Below are 12,918 nucleotides of genomic sequence, written 5' to 3'. Positions count from 1 at the left end.
TTCTTGCCCTTCCATCATCTCCTTCTTCACCCGGATTTGTCATCTTGAAAGGTAGTCTTGACATGCATGGACTTATAGTGACATGCATGTGTTTGATAGTATGTACTTCGTATTTGGATCCGGGCTTGGGTTTCGCATGTGTAAAATAGGTTTTATACATATCAAATTAACAAGATTTAAAACTTATTTCCGCTGCGTTTTTGATAAAATTGGGATTTTATCACTTTGATAATCTTGTTAAAACCCAACAATATATATATATATATATATATATATATATATATATAATGCAATGTCTAACCAGCTTTAGTGGCGTACAACGAAATGTCATTGACGTCGAGCAAATGTACGAGGCACGTCGTAAATAACGGTTAAACATAAAGTTTTATTAACTTTCAGCATTACTCTTTAATATGAAACTATACTTCTTACCAAATTTAATTATAAACAACAATTTGAGCCCTTGTTTATATAAAAAATGTGTTTATTACGTCAAAACGCTCGTGTATTTTGGTCAGAACTTTCTTAAGGATCAAAACACATTTCTTCTATTTGAAGTTTGCTCATGAACACAAGGAACAAGGCTTTTTGTGTGTGTGATTATCTTGGACGTGGCATCTTGTCCTTTTATAGGCCAAATCGTGCAAGATAAGGATAAATCTTCGTTTGGCATGTTATGGCATTGTTGTCAAAACTTTGTTGTTGAGTCATCCTTTAGATGGACTGCCGCAAATTGTTGTGAAAACTTGAGAATTAGAATGATTGTCTAATCCACCTACAATTTTGTGACGGTCATACAAAAAGATTTATACTTATTTTGGACGATTTGGACTATAAAACGATTGTGGATGGAGCCAGATGGGAACATGAACTAGAGATTGAATAGTTATGCAATAGCTTCTTTTTTTTCATATTTTAGTATGAGTTTAAGAATTATAGCTTATGTTTATTTAATTTAATAATCAATATTTTCTTGTCTTTTAACAGTTTTGTTGCAACGTCACGTTCAGAAATAATAATCATTAACTATGATAGTATTTATTGTTTCAGGATTCAACTAAAATTTGTATATTAGTTAGCTCATTTTTTTTGTTTTTAATTAACTTAACTAATAAAAAAGATCAGTTTATGGACAACAAAAATACTGAACAGAACAATAATTTAAAAGAGATGAGTTTTCCTTTTGGTTGCAGTTGATTAGGCTATGTATTATAGAGGCGTCATTCAATCATGTCATAGCCATGTACGCATGATGGTGCACACCACGCTGCCCCAATCATTCTTACCAGTGGCGACGCTTGGTCAGGCTAAAATTTTTGGATGAAAATGAATAAACTGAGGGGGGGCGGGGGGGGGGGGGGGGGGGGGGGGGGGGCTTGAGAAGCCTCGCCCCTGCACAGGACACGTAAATAAACGAGATAACTAGTTAAATGGCAGTGAAGTAACGCAATAACTAACTCTTGCAAATTATAAACAAAAACCGAAAATTTAAATGGGTCAGGTTTTCGGGTTTGAAAAGTAACGAATGTTACAGGCAAGAGGAAGATTCTTCAGGACATTAACAACTCTACCAAACATATTCCCTCACCTCCGGCTATAAATACTCTCTTAATCATCATGAGCTTATCATTCGCAATTCTCATATTACATCTATCACTTAGTACTTTCTTTCTCTCACGCCGGAGGCTGGTTACGGAAAGACCCCATCATGTCCTTCCTGTAACGAGCTCACGGTGGGTTGTTTTGCAGGGCATAAATCCGGATCTAGCTTCACTTTTGGCTCATATTAATCTAAACTCACTCGTCAACCCTTACCCAATAGAAATATAGATCTAATCCTAATACGATTGGATCCGTGTTTCTTCACATGCGCTCTTCTATCTTTTACTAAATTAATTGTTTGTTTCGAATGTTTATAAGGCAGTTTGTGTAACATTTCGGATTTTTCTAAACCGTATTCGTTTACGTTTAACCTGACCCGAAACATTTTTAGACCTTTACTATTATTGAAATCAAATAACTATAAGTAATTAAGTTCCTATGTTCACTTTAGGCCCCTTATACTTTATATATTGTTCAAATCTTAAACTATGCATTTACAAGTTCATTAATTGACCAATAATCAAACAACAAAGACCAAATATGACATTTTGTGGAATTCTCCTCCTTTTGGCCGGAGCACCATGTGGTGGGGTGGCCTAGGCCCACCACGCGGCGCCATGGGCTACCTGCACAGCTCGTTTCGTTTATTATTGATTCATAGTTCGTTTTTGGCCCGAAATCGCTTATTTTTTGCATAAATCAAGTGAATTAAGGTCCAAGAAAACTAATATAACTAAAATACATGTCCATATACTTAACCCCTTGATTAATAACGAAATTTACTAATTATATTATTGATTTGATCATTAAAACTCGATTCGATTTCCTAAACGAGTGAATATACTAAATATGGTTCGTTTTTGTGATCTCTATATAAATACATCATAATTCTCCTGCCACAAATTTCCTCATACCCTAATATATCTTATCCAGCCATCCTACCCTCTGTTCATCATTATTCATCTCGGTTTTTGCTTATTTGGTTGAAGACGTACTCTTAAACGTTTGACTTTGCATGCATGTGGATCATTGACTCGTCATATCTCTTGATTCTTTCACTTTTCGGGTAAGTTTTAAACATAGAAATCATTCATATACATCCTTTAGTCAATAACCTTTAATAAATTTCGGTGGTTGAAGGGTGTTGACTGGTCAAATCGTTTAAAACTCGTTAAAGGGCAAAATAGACAACTAATTTGACTTTATGTTTTCTCATACTTCTGGTCGGATTCAACGTTCGGTCCAGAAGACTTTTATTCTCGTAACGAATTTTAAGGCTACTGACCAAAACCCGACTTCCGACTAGCTGTTCGGATTCTGGTCAGTACTGGCTCGCTTAAATCTTAAAACAAACATAACTTGAGTTCTAATCGTTCGTTTGGAGTGATTCCAGCGGCAACGACTTCGTTTTTATTTATATTATCATATCCTAAAATATCAGATTCTGAATTGTTTATATCATTTGAGATGTAGTGGACGATTCGCTTATTCATTAGCTCGCTTATTCATATTTATATTCGTTTGCCATTAGTCTAAGGTGAGTTTATCATTCCCCTATTTTACTCAATTTTTTTAAACGTTTTAGGGACATATGCGTACCTATCCGTATTTTATACTATATATATATATATATATAAATCAAACAAATACATACGTGTAATTGTGAGTGACTTAATCAAATATACGTGTTACATGCTTACTTGTGTTAATATTCATTCATTCGCATATTGTGTTAATATTCATTCATTCGTATACTCGGAGGGTTCCAACGTATTCCCATGTATTGGGTGCTTAAGCTACTTACCAACGCCCGATTCGCTTGGCAACGGTCTACATACTTGTTTATGGTTTGATTACATTTACCGTTTTTCTCACGTTATGCTTATTTATATTGACATGCAAAACTGGTGATATTCTCACTCAACTTTATGTTGACAAACTCTGCCTTCTACACATATGCAGGCTGCTTGAAATTGAAGTATGGACATTTAGAAAGACCTTAGGTTTAACGAATACAAACATGGATTTAAACCTATTATACTTTATTTACTTGAAATGTTTTGTTGTATCTGAATATTGTTTGTATTCTTTGAATAAAATAATTAATTAGATATTGTCATATATATTCATGATAGTATCTTTGAGCTGTGAGCAATCGGATCATGCCCCGACATTTCCGTCTTAGGTTGGGGTGTGACAATTTGGAGTAAACACTATATTACATTATTGGGGAATATCCACCAAACAAGAAACAATATTTTATAAAACTATATAAAAGTTTTAAATGATAAGATTGTTGGGTTTCGGCGGTGATCAGTCAACGGTTTAACAATTAAACACGGTTTTAATAAAAGTTTTATTATTATTAATCACATTAATTATTATCAACGCAGTGGAATAAACAAAACGAGTAATCATCATTTTTATGGAACTTCACGGGATTCGGTTACAAACAATACGTGTACAAATATTAACAACCAAATTAAATATAAATCAAGCCGACAATATTTAATTTTACCTCTGTTAATAAATAACTGGTTGAGACACCGAGGGATATCGAACTTCGCTAGGTGACCAAACGAGACGAGAACCGGTGGTGGCGGTGCTTGGAGACAGCCGACAGCAGTGGCGGTGTCGCGGTGGCTGCAAGGCAGTGGACAGCGGCGGCGGCACAAGACAGCAACGACAATAGCAGCGACGCACAGTAGCGGAGGCGGTGGCTGCCGGTCTCCGGCGGGTAGGGTGGCCGGCTACTGTGGGGTGGAGAGGGAGAGAGAGCCAAAGCCTTTTGGTGGCTAGAGTTTTTGATAAAAACTTATCTTATGATTAGGTTAACTGGTTTATTATTAATAAACTAGATAATCCTAATCGGTCCACCAAACACCCGTCTCCAACTCCAAAGTTCAGTCCTTGAATATGACCATCTCGTTATTACAAGTCATTATCGGTTAACTAACTTAAGCGTGTGTTATGCTCGTTACCCAAGGTGTAACTCTCGCGGATCATAACTCGGTCAGCCGCCTTGACTTAACCGAATCGGTCCATAAAATCCAACAGATATATCACCATACCCATATCCATCTAAAGAGCTAAGAGAAAATGAATTCTCCTATATCTTTTCTTTTGAGCAATGCATTTTATGTGTCTCTCTTTTCATATGCCTTACCATGGGGGTGTGAAACAATCGATACCACCCTAGGGTTGTATCACAACCACTTAATCACTCTAATTTTGAAATCTAAAAGCCTTACGATGTTCCACTCGCAAAGATACCGTTTCTCCAAAGGAGTTCACAAGCAATGCGTGTGCACGCTACGAGATTCGCATTCAATTAAATCTTTTCTCTTTATTTTGATGCACGTGTTAACTATATATACACTCACTCCAAATAGATTGATAAATAGTTTCATTTTGTTTATCTTGTTTGAAGTGTTATGACTACTCTTCGGGTGTTTGGCAGTTTGAAGCATATGGATATGTGCCTTGTGGGACGAGACGAGCGTGCACCAAGCAAATGTTTTGGTTAACTGCTATATAACTGAAATGGTTAGACTATATAATACCAGCCTTTTCTATTATAGGGATCCATGATTGTTTCTAAATTATATATAAATGGTTTCATATAAATGTTATCCACGATGTTGAACGAAATAACATTAAAGTTTACATAGATGGGTTCTCAAGTACGAGGGACGTGGACGTGGTGGAAAATCCCATTATTTAAAGTGTGAAGTCTACACACAAGGCCATCCTTCGTTTGATATGGAGTCTCGTTGGAAAGATATCAAGATATTAAATTGCATGATTAGTGTTTGCTTGATTGCACTGCTTGCGGTGCGCCCATATAATACATGTATGTGTGAACCCTCGGGTGGGCAAAAGTGAAATTGCATTCATTTTGACGTTGTTTTACTAATCTCGTGAAAATAACGTTAAATATGGCAGAAGGTTAATCATGCATTATGTGGTGGCGTTGATAGCTGAAAGACAAGGGTACACGCACCAATTGGCCGGTGTCCCGGTGGTTGAGTGTTATGTGCCTTATATCCAAGGCTTGATGCAAAACTACTATCGAGCCAGGGGTCTCGCTGGAAGCAGCCTCTCTATCCCTACGGGGTAGAAGTAAGGTTGTCTACATCTTACCCTCATCGGACCCTACCATAGCTTTGCTATTGGTAGGATTTACCGAGTACGATGATAATGATGATGATGAGTGTTTGCTTGACTTCCCTTAGGTTATGATTCCAACATAGGATCGTATTTTTATTAAAGTTTTCATTTGCCTTATAGTTTTCTATGCTTTTGTGCGTATTTGTTCTAATGAAGTGAAAAATGGCTTGCATGATTTTCGTATACAGTAAAAGATATAAAACCTGGTTCAGAAATCCGTCAAACCCAACTGGTATGAGTTTGTTGTTTTTCGAAGCCATAGTCGTTTAGATACCAAATTAAAGGGGTAAAATAAATAAAAATTTTGCGCAAAAGAATACTTACAGAGAGATGGCGTATAAAGATTATGCAGACAAAATGCAACGATTAGGCACAATGGAAATGCTGAAATTCAATTACGCACAACGAAAAATGCGAAAAATTATGCTCCTTTTTAGTTGGGATATAATATGAACAAAAAAAGAAACTAAAATGGAAAGGTTAGGCTAAAGAGTATCGAACGAAAATTTAGTGTGCCATGATAACTTTTGAGAACATCTAAATATCATTGATTCTCTTTGTTGGTTGTTTACAACGAAGAGAATATATCTACTAAACATTAACAAACTACTACATCATTTCAATGAACCACTAAACAAAACAAAAAAGTAAGGAAAAAAAATGATAAAATATAGAAAAACATTGTCTGCTATTCGCAGCCATAACCATTTAGAGAAGATGCCTATCGATCTATCATAACATAGAACTATTGTTGTGTGTCATGACTTTCGTCATCTTTTAAAAATTTCTGTGTGTACCGTTTATTGACATGGTGATCCATCGTCTGTATTACTTTTAGGGCTGTTAAAAAAGCTCGCAACTCGCTCGATAAAAACTCCAAAGTTAAAAAAACTTGATTTGAAACAACCTGAGCCGAGTTGGTTCATTTTTGTAATTGAGCCAAACTCATCCCAAGCTCGGCTCGGGTCATGGCTCGATCTTAGGCTCATTTAACTTCAAAATCAAACTCGAGCTATCTCAATTAATTTAGAGCTCGAGGCAACTCCACCCTGCTCGACTCGTGAACTTGCCCCGATTACTTTTGCATAATGCACACATGTGACGTGGCAAACCAGCACATGTATTGTACTCGTGCTTCAGATCCAAAAGTTGACTTTCGATCTTTGACTACTTCCCTTATCATCTGTAAAACTCTAAACAGTAAACACACACAAACACAAACACAAAACACAAAACACAAAACCCATTCGTCAAAATTATTTCTTTCTACCCAACCCCCAATTTCCACTTCTCACCAATCCAATTCATTAACCAACTCTCCACATATTCCCACAATAAACAACCTCCGATCTACACTTGCAAAACCCAGTTTCCGACATCCAATTTAAGGTAACCCGATCCGTCAGTTACGTGTTTAATCACCGCCGCAATACTACATTGATCCTTTTGTTTTAATGTTATGTGATCGTATAGCAGTTGGTGCTATGTGTAATGGGTTTTAACTGTTTTTGACAAATTAGGTTAAATATTAAACATCTTCTAATTTTAGATGTCGAATTTAATAATATAGTTATTATTAAACGATTAACGGAATTATAAATTTACTGATGGGTTTAAGAAATTTGTGGTAATTGTTGTTGATTTGGATTTTGTTGGCTTAATTGAAAGGGGGGTAATGATAGAACTATTGAAGTGATTCGTTTTGTAATTGTTTTAAGTTAAAAGTTTACATTTTTGGCTCGAGAAACTAGGGCCGTAAACGAACGGAAGGTTAAGTGAATTGTTCGTGAACTGTACAATGGGAAGTGAATTGTTCGTGAACCGTACAATGGGAAGTTGGTTTATTTAACAAACGAATTAACATGAACAAAATTTTTTGTTTTTTTTAATTAAATGAACGAACATGAACACATGCTTTGTGAATGTTCGTTTATGTCCTTTTTTTTACGTTCGTTTAAATATTTAGCAAATAGTTAAATATTGTTTGTAATTTATATATTAGACTAACCCCCTAGGCCCCTGATATCTTATTCTTGTTCAGTTATGTTTGTGAACTGTTCGTTTAGATTTTATGGAACGAACATAAACGAACACGAACATGTTCATTTTTAAACGAATGGATATGAAACACAAATATTTGTTCGATGACTGCTCGTGTTTGTTTAGATTTTTAACAAACAAAAATGTTCATTTTTTAAACGAACGGACATGAACACAGTATTTGTTTGATTAACTGTTCGTGTTCGTTTAATTTTTAAAGAAGAAAAGTAAACGAACACGAGCATGTTCATTTTTTAAAAGAACGAACATGAACACAAATGTTTGTTCGATTAACTGTTCGTGTTCACATTCGCACTCGTTTAAAGTTAAATGAACCAACACGAACATGCCCTTGTTCGTGTTCATTCAGTTCGTATACCGGCCTACAAGAAACATAAAATATCAAATTTGGACACTTTCTAAGAGAAAAGATTAATATTTGAATGATATGTTTGTTCAGGTGCATCGGATGTCGTATGGCTTGACATGATTTTGACAGTGAAATGAGTATGAATCTTTATAACATATGAAATTACATCAAGAAATGATTACAAAAATGGGCATTGCAACGTTTCCAACACGATATTTAATCGTCATTTTAACCTTCATTTGCACCTCGGTATGCTACATCGAGCGTGTTGGGTTCTCAATCGCATACACAGTTGCTGCTGATGCTGAAAACGTAAGCCAATCAAGCAAAGGCACCATACTTTCAACATTCTATTACGGTTATGCGTTATCACAAGTTCCCGGTGGCTGGGTGGCTCAAAAAATAGGCGGTAGACGGGTCTTACTTTTCTCGTTTATATTATGGTCTCTAACTTGTGCTTTAGTACCACTTGACCCAAACCGAGTCATTACCTTAATAATAGCCCGGTTACTTGTGGGAGTCGCACAAGGCTTCATTTTCCCATCTATTCACACCGTTTTAGCCCAGTGGGTCCCACCACATGAACGGTCAAGATCCGTTTCGTTAACCACATCTGGAATGTACGTAGGTGCAGCCATGGTTATGCTTTTGTTACCTAGTCTGGTTAAGTTTCAGGGCCCACAATCCGTGTTTCTAGCCGAAGCAGGGTTAGGTGGCATGTGGTCTTTGTTATGGTTTAAGTTCGCTACCGACCCGCCACGCTCGCAGCATCCGAAAGCTGCTGCGTCTGGGTTCGGTGAGTCGTTGTTACCGGTCAAAGACGGTCCAAGTCAAAGGGCGAAAACCGACAAAAGCCAAATCCCGTGGAGGAGAATCTTTTTTAGCTTACCCGTATGGGCTATTGTTGCTAACAATTTCACGTTTCATTACGCGTTATACGTGTTAATGAACTGGCTACCGACGTACTTCGAGCTAGGTCTCGGGTCGAGCCTTCAAGAAATGGGTTCGTCTAAAATGGTGCCGTATTTAAACATGTTTATATTTTCAAATATTGGCGGGGTGATCGCCGACCATGTGATAACCAAACGAATAATGTCGGTTACATTAACGAGAAAGGTATTAAACACCGTTGGGTTTTTAGTGTCTTCTTTTGCATTAATCGCGATTCCTCATTTTAGAACGCCCGACGGTGTGGTACTTTGTTCTTCATTGGCTCTCGGGTTTTTGGCGCTCGGGAGAGCGGGGTTTGCAGTGAATCATATGGATATTGCGCCTCGTTATGCTGGCATTGTGATGGGGGTGTCTAACACAGCTGGCACTTTGGCAGGTATTATTGGGGTCGGGTTGACAGGTCAGCTTCTGGAAGCTTCTAAAGCTACGGATTCGGATCTTTCTAGTCCGGATAGTTGGAAGATGGTGTTCTTTATTCCGGGTTTGCTTTGCATTTTAAGTTCGTTTGTGTTTTCATTGTTTTCGACCGGCGAGAGGATATTTGATTGAGGGAAGTTTGTTTTTTAGTCATATTATAGATTTATATGATATATTGACCTACTAATGCTTTTTCCTGCATATGATTTTTCAATAGAGATATGTTAAACTTTACAATACTGCCTAATGACAGCATTCATATTATACAGATAGTCACAAGAGTTGTTTACATATTTTATAACTCTGTTTTATTGTATGCTTATGATTATGTGTGCGTAAATAACGAAGTTACGAAACTAAACCGACATGGTTGTGGCCAGACTCTAATGCCAGCCTCAACCGCCATGATGCCCCACTTCGAAGTTTCGAATTTGAGCGGTTAAATTCGGGTCTTCTAGTCGGGTCAGAGACCCGATGGCGGATTCTACTAGAAACACAACAAAGGCTAGTAATTTTCCTATGTCACTAGTTCATTGAGAAAAGCATGCTCATGTAAAGTTCACTTGAATGGTAATGTGATTGAAATTTAATACTTAAGTTCCTGTTCGTTTCAAGGATTTGAAATAAATTCTAAGGAATGGAATTTTAAATCCCATGATTTGATATGTTCGTTTCATTAAATGAAAGAATGAGAATGGAAACTAAATCCCATCAAATCCCATATTTCATAGGATCTTAAAATCCCATCTATTTTAAAGGATTGTTATGGAAAATAAAGAATTTTCTTTTTAACAATAAAAACCCCTAAAAAAAATTCAAAAAAATTCAAAAAAAAATCGTAACTCAAAATATAAATGAAAAAATATAAAAAAAAGAACTAAAACGTTTTCGCCTTTGCCTTCGTTCTTAAACAAAAAAAAAAAAAAAAAAAACGAGAAATGAATCGAAACCGAAAGTCGACGAAAACAAAACACAAACCAAAACTGAACCGAATTGATGGAAACCGAAAAATCAATCAAAACGAAACAAAAAAATTGAACCCGAACATAAATGAAACTGAAAAAACCGACCACAACGAAACAAAAGGCCGAAAACGAATCCGTAACCAACCAAAAACAAACAAAAGAAACCGAAACCCAACCCGTCCTGTGCTCCGAAACCGACTAAAAAGAAACAAAGGAAACCGAAACCCAACCCGTCCAGTGCGAAAACTCGTGTCAGCTCGAAACCAATTCCAATTCCAATACATATTAACCAACCAAACACATGATAGGAATTTTCAAACATTTCATTCCAATTCCAATTCCAAATCCTTTAAAAAAAGTCCGTGAAACGAACGCGCCCGTTTCACATAATTCGTGGGTATTCAAAGGAATTGGAATTAAAATCCCATGACATGGCGTGTTCGTTTCGTTGGAATTGGAATCTTAATTTCCTTTTGGTGCGTTCGGTTGTCAAGGAATTGAAATTGGAATTCAATTCCTTCAAATTCCTTTAAATGAAGGGATTCTAAATCCTTCCAAAACGTGGAGGATTTAAAGTGAATTCGTTGGAATTTTTTATCGTGTTTTTGTTTTTTAATAACGAGAACAATGAACAAAATATTTTGGTTTTTTTTACTTTTTTTTTGTTTTCGATTTATATTTTGAGTTATGATTTTTTTTATTATTATATTTGAACATTTTTTTGAGGGGTTTTTGATCTTAATAGAAAAACCCCTAAAAAAATTCATAAAAAAACCATAACACAAAATATAAATATAAAACAAAAAATCTAAAAAAACTAAAATGTTTCTGTCGTTATCTTCGTTAAAAAAAAAATTTCTCGATTCCAATTCATGTCAAACGAACGCGTCATGAATGGAATTGGATTTCAATTCCTTCAAATTCCAATTCCTATTTTAATGTTCAGATTCCAAATTTAATTCCTTCAAATTCCAAATCATACACAAATTCCGATTCCAATTCCATTCCGTAAAACGAATGCGCCCTTATAATAAATTAAAAATGAAATAAATTAATGAATCCTGAGAAGACTCTGGCAGGTAAAGACATTTCAATCTTACTTTGCCATAAGCCATTATCTTTGTCACTCGACTACACGTAATCTTTTACTTTGTTAGAACCCATCAACTTTTTCGCAATCTTTTACTTACACAACTAGGGGTATTCACAAATTTTGAAATCCGAACCAAAACCTAAACCCAAATAAACTGATCCGAATTCTTATTCAGATACTCGGATTGGATCTATCCGAATAACTATTTCGGATTTGGATATGAAATTCTAAAAAAAATGGATTATTCATATATACGTTTAATCTGAATAAATAACATGTATTTAGTGGTATTTGTATGTTTTATATGTTTACTAGGTTAGACCCCGTGTTTCACACGGATGGAAGTTATAATAAAAATAAAAATTATTATATGTAATACACAAATCCAATTATTTCATATAATAATTTGTATTTATAACTTTTATTTTATATTCATTTAAATCAAATTATAACTTAAAGTATCAAAATTGAATTACATGTATATAAAAAAATAAATGATTTGTCCTGATTTTCACCATTTAATAATTTTCCAAGATTTTAGCCATTGTATTGATTTATATAGTCAAACTTTTGTTATTGATTTAAATGAATATAAAATAAAATTAATGAAGATTTTATATTAAATTGTAAAAGGTTAAATATTAGCCTTTATAATTTTATATAAATAGCTTAATATAATTTTAGAATGACAATTAAATGAAAAATAATGGACAAATATTTTATGCATTTAATGAATTGCTATACATTTTAATGAATGTTAATTAAATGTTAATTAGGTGAAAAATATATGTAAGGGAATTGCTTATGTGGAATCCAATGTAGACACTCTAGGATGGTGCCATGTAAAACAATCATCTTACTTTAATAGTATAGTTAAATTTAGATTATTGTTTGAACTCTGAACTTTGAATTCATGTTCAAGACTAATTTATATTTTCCGGTTTTATATATTTAATGGGATTCTAAACGTGTAAAAAAATGTTATTGAACAAAAACTAAAAAAAAATTGTTATTCTGTTACTCTCAGAGTACGGATTAAATTCGGTTAGATTCAGACAGACTCCTAAAATTTTCAAATTTAAGTATTCCGATCTTAAATATACTGAGTAATCCGTTATCCGACCCGTTAAACACCCCACAATGGATTGAGAATTTTTAAACCGGGTCAACCCGTTTAAATCTCAAACCGACTTGTTTCTCTTACAAAAGAACAAACACTCCATTAGCCTCACTACCAGGGTATAGTATAACTAGGGTTTTATCAAACCCCCAAATCAACCTTCAGATCCACCCAATTCCAAACCCTAGCC

General features: G+C 35.1%; 1 protein-coding gene and 1 pseudogene across 1 annotated transcript; both read left to right on the top strand.

Moving 5' to 3' along the window:
- Positions 1 to 4,701: 4,701 nt before the first annotated feature.
- LOC143624767 (citrate-binding protein-like) lies at positions 4,702 to 5,487 on the top strand (annotated as a pseudogene).
- A 2,786-nt stretch (positions 5,488 to 8,273) lies between these two features.
- LOC143624728 (putative anion transporter 5) lies at positions 8,274 to 9,792 on the top strand. The gene has a single exon (XM_077095287.1). It carries the CDS (start codon positions 8,339 to 8,341, stop codon positions 9,680 to 9,682), a length of 1,344 nt encoding a protein of 447 aa, XP_076951402.1. The 5' UTR covers positions 8,274 to 8,338; the 3' UTR covers positions 9,683 to 9,792.
- The last annotated feature ends 3,126 nt before the right edge of the window (positions 9,793 to 12,918 follow it).

This window comes from Bidens hawaiensis, unplaced genomic scaffold, assembly GCF_021521415.1.
Source record: "Bidens hawaiensis isolate Kalapana, Puna unplaced genomic scaffold, B.hawaiensis_p1.1 tig00003961_1, whole genome shotgun sequence".
In the NCBI taxonomy this organism is placed as follows: domain Eukaryota; kingdom Viridiplantae; phylum Streptophyta; class Magnoliopsida; order Asterales; family Asteraceae; genus Bidens; species Bidens hawaiensis.
Note: the sequence above shows the minus strand (reverse complement) of the source record. Positions and strands in the feature narration are given on the sequence as shown.